The 17410-nt window shown below is 37.1% G+C and overlaps 2 protein-coding genes across 3 annotated transcripts; both read left to right on the forward strand.

Moving 5' to 3' along the window:
* The first annotated feature begins 428 nt into the window (after positions 1–428).
* Positions 429–11510, forward strand: LOC136798601 (uncharacterized). Its single transcript, XM_067055235.1, has 5 exons — positions 429–835; positions 4158–4768; positions 5697–5961; positions 9661–9870; positions 11024–11510. Exons 1-5 carry the CDS (start codon positions 796–798, stop codon positions 11293–11295), a joined length of 1398 nt encoding a protein of 465 aa, XP_066911336.1. The 5' UTR covers positions 429–795; the 3' UTR covers positions 11296–11510.
* Positions 11511–11744: 234 nt separating this feature from the next.
* On the forward strand, positions 11745–16723 carry LOC136798602 (arrestin domain-containing protein 3-like). Of its 2 annotated transcripts, none has more exons than XM_067055237.1 (6): positions 11745–11801; positions 12136–12295; positions 13431–13661; positions 14532–14696; positions 15200–15394; positions 15809–16723. In XM_067055237.1, exons 2-6 carry the CDS (start codon positions 12154–12156, stop codon positions 16039–16041), a joined length of 966 nt encoding a protein of 321 aa, XP_066911338.1. In that variant the 5' UTR covers positions 11745–11801; positions 12136–12153; the 3' UTR covers positions 16042–16723. The 2 variants fall into 2 exon arrangements, with proteins under 2 accessions (XP_066911338.1, XP_066911337.1); XM_067055236.1 differs by having other exon boundaries at positions 11748–11801; positions 12132–12295.
* The last annotated feature ends 687 nt before the right edge of the window (positions 16724–17410 follow it).

Below are 17410 nucleotides of genomic sequence, written 5' to 3' on the forward strand. Positions count from 1 at the left end.
TGAAAATTGATTAAAATTCAGGGAAACTCAGGGAATTTTATTTTCGAAGGTCTGTCTGAACCCTGTAATTTGCAATGTCACTTGATGATAATCTGATCAAAAATTCTTCAAAATTGAAAAAAAATTTGGTCAAATCTGTATCCACTTGACATATACTCTTTGGGCGCAGGGTAAATTTTTGGAGTAATACCGGTCCAAAAATGACTGCCATGTTAAATACCCGCGGTACAGACCAATCAATCGTCCAAAGAAAAACTTAGAAGGTCTAGTAGTTTTTGTTATAAAGCGATCCATCGATTCCTGTATCGTAGGGAAAGCATCTTATAAGAGGTGCGGCTCAAAACAAGATAGGCTGTAAAAAGAATACTGAACATTTTTCCAAAAGATTCAAACTGTGATGAAATAACTATACTGTAACTGTCGTTATCTTTCAGGCTAGCTAATAAAAAATATGACAACAATTGTTGGACAGGAACGAACAGGACTCGCTTCATGGACTTACGTGTGACTCAGTTGAAAAGGCGACTTTCAACTAAAAAAAACAGATTTCGACATATAAATTCACGTCTATACATAACCGAAAATTTATTGGGTCATCCCACTAAAAGATGCTTGCAAGTATTATTGAAACAAACAAAATATGATTTAATGTTTATCATGCAAACAAATCCACATGATACATAGAAGTGTATTACGTTTTGTCATGATGATGGTGTTCGAGTGGTATATGAGATAGATTACATTAGAGTGGTTCAACACAGCTGTTTGAGGCGTCAATTTTGTTAAGCCTAAAGGATGGTTGGTATTACGAGATGGCTACTGTTGCTAATTCTAGGTAAGTCATACTTTTTAAAAGAGAAAATTTGATGGTTTAAGATTCTCCGAATCTTTTTGTCTATAATTCTTTTCCAAAAGCAAGATATTAATTTTACACTCGAACGGGGAATGTTATTTCTTCGAAAAACAGATTTTCGAATTTAAAAAAGTTGGAATGATAGAAAGTTCGAATAAGCGAGAGTCTACTGTACAATCTTTTAATAAGGAAACAAGAGCCGCAAAGATGCGGATAAATATTTCCTTTACAAATATTAAAATAATAATTAATGCCCTCAAAAGATTTCAAAGTGCTTTAAATCTCAGATAACATAAAGCAACACAAGTCCCTAAGAATTTCAAAATTCCATTTATGTTATTGACAGTATTTACAGGATTATTCATAAGATGACTGTAGGTTCAAAGCTACGGATCACGGAATATATCCGAGCTGAACCCGACTGAGAACAACAATGCAGTAATCAAATTGGCTGGAACTTTAATTTTCGTTAGGTGGACTTTAAATGGATTTTAGTATTATACTAGCGGTCACCCGGCGTCGCACCGCCAAGTAGAGTGTTGCGTTGAACACATCAAAAGACCTAGTCTGATTCGCAGACTTATACTTCCTATATCTATAAGAAACTTTTTCGCTAGAGGATGAGCAGAAGCCTACAAAAGACCTGATTATATAATTATTATTTTAAGCGCTGATTTCCAGAAATATTATATAGCCAAAAAGGGCAAATATGTAAAATGAAAGAATGACAAAAAGGAGAATATTTCACAGTAAGAAAACCAAAGAAAATTTTATATATTTTCAAAATGAGATGAAATATTTTGCATTATACTTTCATATATATATATACATAATATTGTAAAAAATGTAAAAATTTAAAGTAAGTTTTGGAGTTTTTTGAAATAATGTACGTGCTAAAAAGTAAAAATCTTTCAAAACAGGGAAACAATTTCATATTTTACGACAGAATGCAAAAAAAAAAAAAAATCTAATTTTTATATAGTGGGAAACATTTCATAATCTGAAAGAATGTTGATAGGAAAAAATTTCCCTAACAGAAGCCATTTTATGATTTCCAAAAGCATGCTGCAACAGCAAAAAATGTCACATACTTGGAAACAATCAAAATTTCCAAAAAAATGTCAGAAAAGAAAATAATTTGTCATGCCAGGAAATTATTTGAGTTTTCTTCATTTTTTAAATGCATGTGGAAGAAAATGTCAAGTTCACGACAAAAGTTTTACACGTTTTAAATGCACGTGTAAGAAAATCTCCAAATTTATCACAAAAATTTCCACGTTTTAAATGTACATACCGTCAACTGTTTTAACTTGGGACGATTGGTCGAAACATGGGACTGTTTGATATCTGGTCTGTATTTTCACTAACTTGTTAAATCTCTTTGACAACAAATTTGTTTTGATAACTCCACCAAGTTTATCAATCATACTTCCTTTCATAACATGTCACGATAACTTTCACTGATAGCGCCGATTGGAGAATTAGAGAACGTCGGCTACCTAACCGCCTATCGCCCGATGGGATTAACAAATAACGCGTGTGTAACTTGCCGCGCGAGTTTTGCCATCTTTTAATACGCCGTTCATTAAAAACTCAAATCAAATGACTTTGGAGGTTCGGTGAAATGGTGGCCAAATTGCCGTCCCATGTTTTGTCAGATAGTCCCAAGTTGGAGCAGTTGACAGTACGAAAATCTCCAAATTCACAACTAAAGTTTTCCACGTTTTAAAATGCACGCGGGGAAGAGAATCTCCAAGTTCAAGAAAAATTTTAATTGTATATACATGTGTGATGTGAGGTGATTTCAAATTATTTACATCCATATTCAATGTAATAAAACTTTTAAACAAGTATAGTAACATAACATTCTTCATATTGGGGCCTTGTGTGTTCCGGATCCGGTTATCAGCTTTAAAATTTGAAATTTATAACCGCAACGAGTTTTCACTAACTGTCACTAACCCCAGCAGTTAATTCATTGTTGTAGATAAAAAAACCAAGGGAAATTCAATCATTAACCAGTCAATTTTGCTCCATGTTTAAATTTTTAGCTAAAATCAGTTCATCAACCATTCCCATTGTTGCATTGTGGGCATTGCATTCGTTGGGTGCAAACTTTTTATTGCAAGTAGTAATTTTTCAGGCATAACATGGTCAGATTTATTCAAAGTCACTTGCCTTCGTACGATTTATGTAAATATACAAACAAAATTGAAGTTAGTTTGTTGTGAAAGTTGATAAAATGTCCTGTTTTTCCAAGACCAAAGAGATTGTATCATCTCTCATTCCAGCTCATTCCAGCCAAAAACCAACAGAATGTAAACGAAACATCAAATCCAGAAAGGAATATTAAGAAAAGTTCACTATCGACCATTCCTTGTGACAATCGTACAAAAATCATGATCCAATTCAAGCAAAGAAAAGTAGCGAAAGAGCAAAAGTTGTTGTCTATTTTCTGCCATCTTTGTTTTGACAGTTAGAAACAGAGCAGTATGGTACGATCGACAATACGCTTCTGAAACGGCCGACGTTGCCCGATCGACAAGGAGAATAGAGCGCCGTACCGATATTTACCACAGACGTTTCTCGAAAAATGACGTCTTCCGCCTCGAAAAAAGAACATCATACTGTTTTTACCGCCGGAGCTTGATTTAAAAAGAGACTCATGTACAAACTCACGAAATTGACCAAAACCGAGCGTTAGACTTGGAGAAGGAGAAGAAGAAGGAGAAGAAATTTTACCGTTTTAACAAATATTTCCTATATAGATAGGAAATATTTAACAATAGAATTTTGACGTAAGAAACGTATAAGAACTCATATTCAGAGATTTAGAGTTGGAAGAAAGTGAGAGTGAGACATAAAGATATGGAGGCTTCGCTAAGGAAAATGGAAGGAAGATACAGGCTAAAGATTTCATACCATCAGATGGTATTTACTTTGTGGGCGTAATTATATTTCTGGACATGTGACAAGGAACCTGTTTTAGCCAATTAACATTTCTTTTTCAAATAAAAAACATAATTCTACTTGACTTTAAGTTTTAATCAAATTATGAGGGATTTTAGGTTATTAGGTTATCTTACTTTTGTTTTATCCAATCGAATTTTTCCTCTTTAGGACAGTAGCGCAATGACACCCACTCTATACAAACCTTTTCCCCTCAGAGGTCGAAACTTGTTTGTTTTTGAAGTGCTTCTCGGAAAGATTTCTGTTTACCTAACTAACAAGATATCCATGGTGATGTTGAACAGATTTCTTCTTTTGAATGACTTAAAAAAAAGATAACTATTTCCTTTTTTAGGAGTCTTTTCATCTACCCACCAAACGAATGCTATCAAATGTCCTGACCCACAGAAATTTGGTCATGGCCCTGTCAAGCCGTGCGTTGAACCATCGGACCCAAACAAACGTCCTCCGTCAGGAATCGAAACTTGGTTTACTGAAAGCGTATTCAATGATCTTTTCCCGAAATCGAATCTCGGTTGGGGACCAGATAAATGCTCCCCATACAATTACGAAGCCTTCAAAATAGCAGCCCGATATTTCCCGAAATTTGGTAATGAATACGTTACAAAGAACCCGAACGGGACTAAACTAAATACCGATTATACCGCAAATGAGACCTTTCGTCGCGATGTGGCTGCATTTTTTGCACACGCCGTTCAAGAAACGGGCGAAAATGATGCACATCTCTACGACAAGCTACCTAAAGATCAAGCGTCTGATTGTTTTTATCGTGGTGGATTTTATAATTGGTTTGAAGGAGGTCCTGTCTCATCTTTGGTTCAAAATCAAGGTGCAAATGTTGAGGATGGTGTCCATTGTATTTTCAATGCACTTTATTGTAATCACTTCTTCAATAATACGTACTTCTATCCATGTAATTCGCATAAGGAAGGCGACTGGTATAAGGTACATACATCATTTTTACTTAGCCTATTTTATAAGATTCATGCATCTGTTACATGCTGCAATCATGGTCGTAATATTTGAGAAAAAAGGGAAATTCTATTTGGAAGCGCTCTAAATTATAAGCAAGTGTATGCCCCTTGGTCAAGCTCGTGTATGCTTAAGTTCTCAAAGCATCCAGGCTATGCTTATTATATGTTATGCTTATTATATGCTTATGAATCATGCTTGTGATTCACCTCGAGCCAAGTTTTTAGTGAAATTTCAGAGATTTTGTAAAAAAATTGTTCAGATTTTGGGAGTAGAGGAATGTAGGAAACCATGGAAAGTCTTTTTTTTTTTACTTAACCTCTACCAAATCTTTTCAAACCTGTTTAAACAGATAAAAATGACAACTTGAAAGAAATCCTTAATATCAATTTTAGTTGCCTGAGGATTGCCGCCAAATGGCATGAAACTGCCAGTAGCAGAATAAAAAAGTGTCTTTTCTTACTGACTGAAAGAAATCCTTAATATAATCTCTCGTGCATACCAGTGTGTCACAGAAACTGGAAACATCGGTTGAGATTGGCCCCAAAGAAGAAATATCCAGAAATTTCTTTTTCTCATCGAAAACACTATACACAGGACTCTCATTCGCATGGAAGCCGGTAACTCGTCACTGAGACAGGGGTGTCTGTTCACAAGAAGATCTTATATTATAAGAACACGAGGATGAAAAACCATTCTTGAACTTTTGGATCCTGAGATCCTAAGGTCCTAGGTGTTGAAACTCAGAGTTAAAACTCTACCCTTTCAACTTACATGTTTTTCTTATTATAAGCATAACGCTTATAAGCATAAGAAGGCTCACATTTGCAGAGTTCCTAAACATGACATAAGCATATGTGTCAGCCTAAATTGATATTAAGGATTTCTTTCTTCTTTTAAGGGGTGTTATTTTGGTCGTGGTGCTATCCAAATCTCGTACAGTTTCAATTACGGTTTATTCAATCGTTGGTTACTTCAAAACAACATCAAACATCAAGGACAGCCAATTGACCTTCTAAAAAATCCAAATCTCGTCATCACCAAGATGGACCCTCCATTGAGTATCCTGGCATCTCTATGGTTTTATATGACGCCACAAAGTCCAAAACCCGCAATGCATGATATTGTTGTCGGAAATTGGGTGTCACCTGACACAGACTATAATGGTAATTCAGTATATGTACTGGGCTGTCCCATTAAAAATCCATACCGGGGGATGGAGCAATCTTTTCAAGTCGAATTTTTGAAAATGGCAAAAATTTACAAATAATACCCTTGCAAAAAAAATTTATAATACCTTAAAGTGACGATGGACGAACTGAAATCAGTCTTTTATTTTTAGAATAACTTTTTGCCTCCTGGGAAAAATGGGAAAATATTTGTCCACCCCTGTCAGGATATGTAGAAAAACCTTAAAGACTACATAAACTGCGTAGATTCATTGCAGTGGTGCCTATCTAAGATAAAAGTAATTTTCAGTTTGTTTTTTATCGGTGTGAAGAAAGTGATCAGTTGGAGAGAAAATATTTTACATTTCTCAAATGTTAGTAATAAATTCTTTCATTTTCCTAAGCTAAATAAAGCTTTTGGGTTTTCAGCAAATAGGAACAAATTTTTACGGTTGACACCCAATAATACAATAATTTGTATCTACATTTGACTCTTTCTAATTCGATCTTCAAGGAACCAAAAGTTTTATTCGATTTAGAGAAAGTATTTTATAGGACTTTCCAACTGGGGTCAAGCTGGAGTTTTTACAAGATACTTACAAATCAGAGATGCTTTCAGCATAGAACTTTTTTCTATAGTATACAGTGAAATTGCTTTATAAAATACAGAACAGATAGGAGGTAAATGAAAGATATATACCTCAAGCGTCCCCAACACTCTCCAAAGTATCTACAACCCCAGGTCCCATGGTCCCGAAGTCCCGAGTCGAACTGTAACAACACTCTCCAAAGTATCTACAACCCCAGGTCCCGAGGTCCCGAAGTCCCGAGTTGAACTATAACAATACTCTCCAAAGTATCTACAACCCCAGGTCCCGTGGTCCCGAAGTCCCGAGTTGAACTGTGCCAACACTCTCCAAAGTATCTACAACCCCAGGTCCCATGGTCCCGAAGTCCCGAGTTGAACTGTGCCAACACTCTCCAAAGTATCTACAACCCCAGTTCCCGAGGTCCCGAAGTCCCGAGTTGAACTGTGCCAACACTCTCCAAAGTATATACAACCCCAGGTCCCGTGGTCCCAAAGTCCCGAGTTGAACTGTGCCAACACTCTCCAAAGTATCTACAACCCCAGGTCCCGTGGTCCCGAAGTCCCGAGTTGAACTGTGCCAACACTCTCCAAAGTATCTACAACCCCAGGTCCCGTGGTCCCGAAGTCCCGAGTTGAACTATAACAACACTTTCCAAAGTATCTACAACCCCAGGTCCCGTGGTCCTGAAGTCCCGAGTTGAACTATAACAACACTCTCCAAAGTATCTACAACCCCAGGTCCCGTGGTCCCGAAGTCCCGAGTTGAACTGTGCCAACACTCTCCAAAGTATCTACAACCCCAGGTCCCGTGGTCCCGAAGTCCCGAGTTGAACTGTGCCAACACTCTCCAAAGTATCTACAACCCCAGGTCCCGTGGTCCCGAAGTCCCGAGTTGAACTGTGCCAACACTCTCCAAAGTATCTACAACCCCAGGTCCCGTGGTCCCGAAGTCCCGAGTCGAGTTGAGCTGTCACAACACTCTCCAAAGTATCTACAACCCCGAGGACCCGAAGTCGCGAGTTGAACTGTGCCAACACTCTCCAAAGTAGCTACAACCCCAGGTCCCGTGGTCCCGAAGTCCCGAGTTGAACTGTGCCAACACTCTCCAAAGTATCTACAACCCCAGGTCCCGTGGTCCCGAAGTCCCGAGTTGAACTGTCACAACACTCTCCAAAGTATCTACAACCCCAGGTCCCGAAGTCCCGAGTTGAACTATCACAGCACTCTCCAAAGTATCTACAACCCCAGGTCCCGAGGTCCCAAAGTCCCGAGTTGAACTGTGCCAACACTCTCCAAAGTATCTACAACCCCAGGTCCAATGTTCGGTCAAGTCCAGCAACGTGATATAATCAATTCAAATATCCAAAATTCCAAAGAAAAGTAAGTCCAATGTTCGGTCAAGTCCAGCAACGTTTTTAATGATTTTAATGATTAAGTAAGTTTTCCTTGAAGTTATCCAGTTTTTTCGCGAGTGTGCTTCTCGATTTCAGATTTTCAGATTTTTGACCATGCTGATGCATAAAACACTATGACCAAATCAGAAATGTTTTTATTTTCAACAAAAGAAGTAAAAACAAACAATTACTATAAATAAATAGTAAAATATATCTTTAATTTTATTTTGATCATTTATATTAAATTTATTTAGATTAATCCTTAACAAAATGGACAACAATAGTTTTATATAAAGTCATGGTTTTGTTTCTGTATACCACGAGGTCGCTTCGTCGCTTCACTGTATTTTCTCCTTCGTGCGCACTCGCTGATTTCTTCAACTCGGGACCTCGGGACATCGGGACCTGGGGGTGTGGGTTTTATTGGATGAAGAGAACATAGCTCAACTCGGGACTTCGGGACCTGGGGTTGTAGATCCTTTGGAAATAATAGTGATATAGCTCAACTCGGGACCTCGGGACCTGGGGTTGTAGATCTTTTGGAAATAATAGTGATATAGTTCAACTCGGGACCTCGGGACATCGGGACCTGGGGGTGTGGGTTTTATTGGATGAAGAGAACTAACTCGGGCCTTCGGGACCTCGGGACCTGGGGGTGTGGGTTTTATTGGATGAAGAGAACATAGCTCAACTCGGGACTTCGGGACCTCGGGACCTGGTTTTGTAGATCTTTTGGAAATAATAGTGATATAGCTCAACTCGGGACCTCGGGACCTCGGGACATCGGGACCTGGGGGTGTTGGTTTAATTGGATGAAGAGAACATAGCTCAACTCGGGACTTCGGGACCTCGGGACCTGGGGTTGTAGATCTTTTGGAAATAATAGTGATATAGCTCAACTCGGGACATCGGGACCTGGGGGTGTGGGTTTTATTGGATGAGGGGAACATAGCTCAACTCGGGACCTCGGGACCTGGGGTTGTAGATCTTTTGGAAATAATAGTGATATAGCTCAACTCGGGACCTCGGGACCTGGGGTTGTAGATCTTTTGGAAATAATAGTGATATGGAGGTATAACATATCGGGTGTGCTTGTTCCGTAAAATACACACAAAGAAAATCGCATCCCAGCTTGTAAAAACTCCAGCTCATCCGTCCAACTGAAGGGACCCATATTTTTAAGTTCGAATTACAGGGAGATTCGAATTAAAGAGGTTTGAATAAGAGAGAGTTAACTACAGTGTAGTCTCTTTAACTCGAACCTCTATAACTTGAATGTCTCCCTAACTCGAACAAGTTTTATTATCAGTTAACAATGCTCTATAAACCTTACTCCATAACTCGAAACTTCCTAAACTCCAACAAGTATGTGTTCCCCTTGTCTGTACACAGACCTAGTATCTTCGACTAATTTCGAAATTCATTGCCGTAGAAGGTCTGTTGTCATTCTCTTTTCTCATTTGAGATTTTTCAAACCGATCGCTGCGATGGAGTGTTGGTGAGGGAGGGGAGACGGTGAGAGAAGTATAAATCATACTCCATCGCAGAGGTCTCCCTTCGGGAATTTTTTATCAAACAGACAATGCGCACAGAGTGTACTACGAAGCGATAAACGTGAGATACACTCTGGTACAGAGTAGTGTTCCCCGTGCGCGTTCAAGTTATGGAGACTCCACCGTAGTTAGATCATTCTTTTTCGTTTGATCTTAATAGGTGGTGTATTTGGACCAACATCTCTGGTTATCAACAAAGAATGCAATGGTGAGGATCCACAAGAACCTGGAGGTGGTGGTGAAAGTCGAAGAATTAAAGCTTTTAGATGGTTTACTAATTATTTCAAGGTTCCTTTCAATTCTGGTGATGCTAAGACTGTCTCTTGTAAACAATTCAATGGTGGCTCCAAAAGTTTTAAGTTCCCAAAAGGTATGCTTTTAAAATCTAAAGTGTATGTGCGGAAAAAACAAAACAGGATTTATCTAACGAAAAATTTATGATTTATGTCAACTTTAAAGGCCAATAACTTGATTTATGTTTTTTTTCTTAATTAACAGCAACCTTGAAAATAAATCGCCGACATTACTGAAAAACAATTCTGATATATTTAGGCATTGGGCTCTTCCAGAAAAAATCCGTTCATGGGGGGTGGAGGATGAATTGTCCAGGGGTATTAAAAAAATGCCAAAAAATTGCAATGTCCAGGGGGTAAATTCCAATGTCCAAGGGTAATTTTTTGTGTCCACGGGGTTGATTTGATGTTTGTCCAGGGGTATAACCCGTGTCCAGGGGGTTAAAAATCAAAATGTCCAGGGGTAATTCATGAAAAAAATAATATATCCTCCACCCCCAATAAACGGATTTTTTCTGGAAGAGCCCATTACTGTACTAATTCGTCAGCCGCAGTTGAAATAAACACTCCCCTTAAAATCTTTAACTATTCTGCTGGAAGTTTTGCCCTTGTAAATATCTTCCACCCCCTGTACATAAAATACACCCCTCCCCCTGTGCTTAGGGGGGGGGGCTAAGCCACTTTTGCTTGATTGTTGGCTGTATTTTTCAAAAAATACTGGGGCTAGCTTTCTAGGGGGGGGCGAGTGTTGTGTAATAGAATCCTGGTGGGGCAGAGCTGATAGGTTGAAGATATTTTAAATTATGTTAAAAATCTATGCTGTGGGGAAGGTTTTATCCCGCTTGAAAAAAATTTTTGCCTGCGCCGCAATAAATTTATCGAGAATTTGTATGCAAAGATTCTTTGATATTTTGTTTTGTGAAGGCGGGGGCTATGTTTCTAGAATTTAGCCGGGGCTATTTTCCTTAGCCCCAACTGAAAAATGCTGGGGGCTGGACCCCTCTGCACACTATGCGTGTATGGATACTAAATCTAAATCGTATGACTCATAATGAAATAAGCTTAAGTAAGGGTTCAGCCTTTGAAATGCATCTACTTTTCTACAAAAAGAAACTTCAGAGTTAAACCAAAAGAGGACTTCTCTCTAGTATTGACTTCTAGTTGTTTCAAAATTAATCCCAAAGATTTTTAATGAAAGTGTCAACTGAGGTCATTTCTATTCTATTTCAGGAATGACTGTCTATCTATCATGGGATATTGACTGGAAAACGTCAGCTGATCCAACAATGCCATGCACTTGTAATATGAAAGTCTACCAAGGACCTATCGTTGCTTTTGATCCTGTCATTATGCCACAATATAAGCATCAAAACGAGGCAAATAAAAAATGGTGTGAAAATATTTATCAGAGAGGCTGGAATAAACAAGCATGCGCCAACCATACTGTCACTGAATCTTCTTTATCAGAAACAATGGAAAAATTTCTGGAAATTCTGGTATAAGAGGAGAAAGTTTTAAATCAAAATTAACTTAAAGCTTAAAAGATTGGAAGGGTATTCAACAGATTAAATATGTCGAAATACTTTTAAATAACTTTTACCGGGATAATTTTGAAAACGTTTGATGTTACATGGTATCTGACATTTACTGATCCCAATTTATTCACATACATTCTAGGCTTTTTCTTTAATATAAAAGATATAAATTATCACACTCAAAATCTTGTTTCATTTTCTCCTGAATTTTTTCCTGAATTTTTGCCTAAAAAAATGATTAAACTAGGTTATTATACCAATAGAAATTTGGAACAATTTAAAGAAACCAGTCAATTAAAATGTCATTTAAGTTGCCAGTTTCAGAATGTAATGAAGGAGGCATTATCCATTAAAGAATGACGAGATAATAATCAAAAACTATTTTAGAACCGTTTTTTTTCTTTCTACGCAACAAAAAATTCAATCAGTGCATTTAGTACTATCTTTGTCATCATTATCTGGAAGCTTAAAAGGTATGTGATATTCGTTTTCGTTTTTGTTTATGTTTTTTTTTGTATTAGTTCCTCCGCGGTTTCTTTAAAGCCAAATTCAAGTCTTCGTAATTCGATTCAATAATTATCCATCCGTTCTCAGAAGCAGTTCTGATTGATTGAGGTTCAAAATTTAAGACAACGAGTTTTGCTTCTATTAGATATTGACGATGGCAACCCGAAGAGGAAAGTTCATAACTTTTGAACCATATTCAGAGAATTGCCAATATGGACAAAATAATCAAACTCACACACGAGGATGTGTTGTTTGTTATAAATCTTACTTTTTTCATATAATTTGTTCGTTCCTAGATAGATAAAGAATGTAATCATAATGATGGCCGATCCGAAGATTTCAATCGAACTAAGTAACGAAAAACAAGAAATCTTTTATCCTGGTGAAAAGATTAGTGGGCATGTGGTTATTGAGTTGGATAAACCATTGGAGACAAAAAACGTCTGTTTGACTTTTGGAGGTTTGTTGTTCTATCCTGGTTGAGGTTAGGCTGCTTGCATTCACTAACGGATTCGTGCTCCTTATAGAGGATGCTTAATAAGCTATATTTCATTTGTCCAGAGATTTGCCGCCTTTAGCTGATATACATTCTATTGAAAACGTTCGAAACGATCGTTTTTGCGCGCACATCAATGCCAATCAAATTATTAACTTGCCAAGATTTTGTAAAATACATCGAAATAAAAAAAAACCGAACCAGAAAGCGGCTGGTAGATTATTAAGCAGACCTATACTACCTGGGGTTTTGTAGAGGTCTGCGATTTAGACTAAGTTGAGGTCTCCGTACACGGAAAACCGTGAATTTTCTGCCCCTGAATTTTCAATCTTAGGCAAGTACATACTGTATTAAATTAACTAAACACCCCTCTCTCACAGCCCTGGTGGAAGTTTTTTGTCTGTTGGGATAGAAATTTCTATTGAAATCCTAATGGGGACAGAAATTATATTGTTCCAAGGGGGATGGTTTTGGAGTACAATTTTCAAACATTGAAATTAGACAGTCAACTTCCTAGCCTGGATATCCAAGCTCAAAATTTTAGAAAAAATAAAATTTACCTCAATATACAAAGTTCTAAAATTATAGAGCTTGGTCTCCCTAGAGAAAGAAAGTGCAAACCCATGTTTCTGAAACTTTTCTAGTCAACCCAGGTCAGCGAAACAGAAATTAATAAAAAAGCAGCCTTGCAAGATCTAAAACCATTTAAAACATCCAAAGATTACACCAGAGTCCATAAACAAGTTTGCATGCATTATCATGACCAACCACGTTTTCTTGAAAAATGAACTTGCCTCTGTTTTCTTCTGTTTCGTGTTTTCATGTAAAAGAAAGCTGTATCTTTACTAGAAACTGGAGGACTATCCTATTTTTGTTTCAGAATTGCTCCACGCCGTGTAGATTGGTCCGTACGGCTTTAGTGAAGTGAGTGCAAGCAAGCGGACTGCATTCTCATACGAGAATGCAAAACGCTCTAGGGAGACCAGGCTGTAAACCAGAACAAAAAAATATCAAAAACTAGACTGAAATAGTTTACAGCCTGGATATCCAGGCTATCAACTTCCCAGTGGGGCTGAAATTGTATTTTTTTCATTTTCAGGAAAAGGCGACGTCGTGTGGGTGGAAACAATCGCTGATGACATTGAAACTTACCACGGCAAAGAAGAAATTTTTATGTTCGAACATATCTTCTACGGCCAGAGAAAAAGTAGCTCTAGAGTAGTTCTACCGACCGGGAGAACAAGTTACTCTTTTGTTTTCAGTGTACCAAATGGTATCCCAAGTTCTTATACTGGAATAAAAATTGGATTTATTCGATATGAAATGGAAGGTATTAGTAATTAATCCACATTCGATTAGAGTTTGATCAGTATCTTTTCAGTAGCATAAGGGAAATCTAATTTAATAATAGACGATATCGGCTTAACGAAATTCTTCCCGAATGATTACCCATGATGCATTGCGCAAAAAAATTCAGTAAGTCAATATTGTCCGTGAATTTTTTTGCGCAATGCATCATGGGTAATCATTCGGGGAGGAATTCGTAAAGCCGATATCGTCTATTAGATTAATAATTTCTCCTCGGGATGAATAACTCGTTGTATTTCGGGAAGTCTCAAACATATAACTGACTCAACCAAATTTCTCAGCCATCTAGCATAATTTGTTTGAACCCCTTGGTGGTGGAACCCTTGGTGGTGGACCCTTGGTGGTGGAACCCTTGGTGGTGGAACCCTTGGTGGTGGAACCCTTGGTGGTGGAACCCTTTTCTCTTAAGTTAGAGAAATGGAAATTTCACTTCGGACATAATTTTTTTCATTTACAAACGTCTTACTTTTGTATCTGAATCCTTTTTTAAATGCATAATTTTTACAAAGTTAGAGTGCACTTCCTCTCATTTCAACCCTTACGGTGCACTTTGGGAATAGTGTTTGAAAACAAGGTCTGCAAGACACATTTTCGACCGTAGCCGCCAGGTGCCGCGCGGACCCTAAAACCGTCCCAGTCTTTTTTCACACCTAAAAATAATAGAAAAAATGTTTAAAAAAAGGATTGGATTGAGTTTAGGGTGGTAAATTGAATAATAAAGTGGCACGCGCCTGACCGCGCGACTACGGTCGAAAAGGTATCCAATGATTATTCATTATTCATCTAAAGAAGAGTGTCTTTATTTTTTTCATCTTCTTCTTCCTTCTTGTAGCTCAAATCACTTTAGCTTACAAATCAAATATCAAAGTCAAGCGAACCATACACATTCATGAAGTGATTGACTGCAATCTTCCACGTTACCTTAGTGGTATTGGGATGAGTTGTACTGAAGATGTTGGCTTTTGTTGTTACAAATATGGCCCTATTCGCATGTCAGGTATTTTTTAATCAAATTGAAGTTATGTACCAGCTGCCACCAAATAGGCCCGGGGGTACTACCCTTGCCACCCCGAAAGGGGTGTATCGCCGAGGTTAGAAAAATGGACCCTACGTGGGATTCGTTTTTGTGAAAATTTTGCCAAAATTTGAAAAGAAGTGACCCTGATTTGGACTGAAATTCCAAAGTGTTCTAGGAATTTTCCACTTTTTATCCAAATTGCCCCCGCCCCCACCCCAAAATAGGTACCCTGACCTCGTATTCTCATGTTATTATAATGTTTTGATCGCAGGATTATTTAGTTGAACAATACATACCAGTTGGCCAAATGAAAAAGATTAAATACTTAGTATTTACAGGGATGATCAGGTGTTTTAAGGTTGTTGGCCTAAATTCCTCATTCAGTTCTGAGCGAAACTTTTTTCGGCAAATTTTCTTACAAAAATTAAAATTGATTATTGAAAATTCAACTGAGGAAAAAAGTTTTGTCTTTCTTCAAATAGCACTTATTCCTGGTCGTTCATGTTTCTGTCCTGGTGAAAATATCCCAATAGAGATGATGATTGAAAACAATTCATCCAAACTTGTCACAGAAGCCACAATCAAACTCATCCAAACGGCGATCTATCGGGAACATCACGAACATCACAAAGACGGACCGATAACAGTCCGAGATTACACCATTGCTAAATCGAAAGGTAATATGAAAGAGATTTTTTCTAGAGGTTCAGTCCAAGTAACGTAGGTTTCACGATAACATGGACAGTTCCAGAATATCTATGTGCGTATTACCTGAAACAAGCTTTTTATCTAAGAATTTGCTATTTACAAGCTGAAGAGCAATTTGATAAGAACACAAGGCTGAAAATTGGCCAAAACCTAAGAACAAATTAAGAACAGGGTGAGCCTCAGATTTCAGAAATTATTAAGAAAGTACTGATTGAAGTAATGAAGTTTTTAAACCCATTTTTAGATTTTAAGTAAAGAAACTGAGCGTATTAAGAATATTGTAAGAACTGCCTGAAAATTTCAAAAAATTAAAAAAAGCCCAGCCTGTATTTCCACGAGCTTTTCTTATCTTATCGTCTAATTTTTGATTTGTTGATTTCTAGTATTATTCAAAGATTCAACTTATTTGCGCTATATCGGAGAAGGACTGACCGCTCCTGAAAATACATCTCCAACGAATTGGCGATTGAAAATCATCAAAGTAAGATATCACGTTGAAGTGAGGATTGATTTGTCTTGGACTACAAATGAACCATGCATTGAAATACCGATCATTATCGGGACAGTTCCATTGGGAATTAAGTCAAAAGATATAAATCAAAACAATTGGTTTTGACTGCTATTCGTCGAAACGAGGTTACAGTGTAAGAATTCAGCCACAAAATTGGCCTTTTCTCTATCAAATTGTTGGAAACATATTATAAAGTTGAATAATTTAAATTTAAAAAAAGCTGCTTTAGGCGTACAAGCTTTCGCGAGCAGAAACTTTCGCGATTTTCGCGAATTTTGGCCCTTTACGCGAAAGTAAATGTCTTTAAAAATTCTAGGAAGGGCTATTCGCGAAAGTTTAGGCTCGCGAAAAATTCTTGACAAAATAGAAAACCTGTAAACTTCAAACTTTGAATAAAATGTAACTTTTATGGCACTTTTTAGCCTGCTAAAAGACTAATAAGTCAAAGGACAAATGTTTCAAGCTAATCCAAGAAGTATTCGTCCCTCTAAGCCATTTTTTCATGTGAAAATTCTCAATTTTACGTCTTGGTTCGCGAAAGTTTATGCTCGCAAAAAATATTTTTCCGTTAAATTCGCGAAAGTAAAAGTCGTGAATTTCGCGATTTTTCGTCTTCGCGAAAGTTTCTGCTCGCGAAAGTTTGTACGTCTAAAGTATTACGAGCTCGTATGACCAATAGCCTGATTTAATTTTTGTTTTAAAATTTACGCAATACTATATGAAAGACAAATTGTCATGGGTACGATTTTGAAATTAGTGCACAATTAAAACAAAAACTACAAACTTTGAGATTAGTTCACTTCATCAGCAACTAGTTAAAAAGTTATTTTATCCAATGTGTCCATTTCTGAGATTCATAAGTCTTTTTAAGGAAGCGTATGTAGGCTATTAATAAATAGTGTTGTTTTTCAAAATCAAGGTTTTTAAGGTCAAACATTAATAAAACTTATTCAACCAAAATAAATATTGTCCATTTTTTGTTTATCAAACTAGAAAATGTTTAGTTTTTGATAATTTTCATGTGTAGGCGACGCGAATTTTTTTTCCGTTTACGGTTGGAAATATCATTTGACGGTTGGAAACATCAAACGAGCTTAAGGCTGAGTAAATACACCTAAGTACTATCTAAACGATCTAAACTTTTATTTGATAAATAATATCGAATTCACGTTACAAATAAATTGTTATTCATTTTCTAGACGGGGGTCGAGAAACTATTTTATTTTACAAATGTGGATGATGATGGCGAGATCATTTCTCGAGAAAAATAACCTTTTACCAAAACATTATCAAAATCTACTCTGATAATTTTTGATAATTATATAACACTTATATAATAATATATGTATTGATAATGAGGCACCCCCTACCCCTATTGAGTAAATCTTGGATTGCATATAAATACCACAAGTTTTGCACAAAATTATTTTGTTATTCTAATTTCAACAGCTATCATCAAAAATCAATCAGGAAT

The sequence above is a fragment of the Clytia hemisphaerica genome, unplaced genomic scaffold (assembly GCF_902728285.1).
Source record: "Clytia hemisphaerica strain Z4C2 unplaced genomic scaffold, Clytia hemisphaerica genome assembly, whole genome shotgun sequence".
Taxonomy (NCBI): Eukaryota; Metazoa; Cnidaria; class Hydrozoa; order Leptothecata; family Clytiidae; genus Clytia; species Clytia hemisphaerica.

What these genes read in the sequence shown, in the direction of transcription:
- LOC136798602 (XM_067055237.1), top strand. Translation starts at nt 12,154, where the DNA reads ATGATGGCCGATCCGAAGATTTCAATCGAACTAAGTAACGAAAAACAA. An exon ending in CGTCTGTTTGACTTTTGGAG is followed by an intron (nt 12,296 to 13,430) that starts GTTTGTTGTTCT and finishes TTTCATTTTCAG; the next exon opens with GAAAAGGCGACGTCGTGTGG. An exon ending in TGGCCCTATTCGCATGTCAG is followed by an intron (nt 14,697 to 15,199) that starts GTATTTTTTAAT and finishes TTCTTCAAATAG; the next exon opens with CACTTATTCCTGGTCGTTCA.
- LOC136798601 (XM_067055235.1), top strand. Translation starts at nt 796, where the DNA reads ATGGTTGGTATTACGAGATGGCTACTGTTGCTAATTCTAG. An exon ending in AGGAAGGCGACTGGTATAAG is followed by an intron (nt 4,769 to 5,696) that starts GTACATACATCA and finishes TCTTCTTTTAAG; the next exon opens with GGGTGTTATTTTGGTCGTGG. An exon ending in AAGTTTTAAGTTCCCAAAAG is followed by an intron (nt 9,871 to 11,023) that starts GTATGCTTTTAA and finishes ATTCTATTTCAG; the next exon opens with GAATGACTGTCTATCTATCA.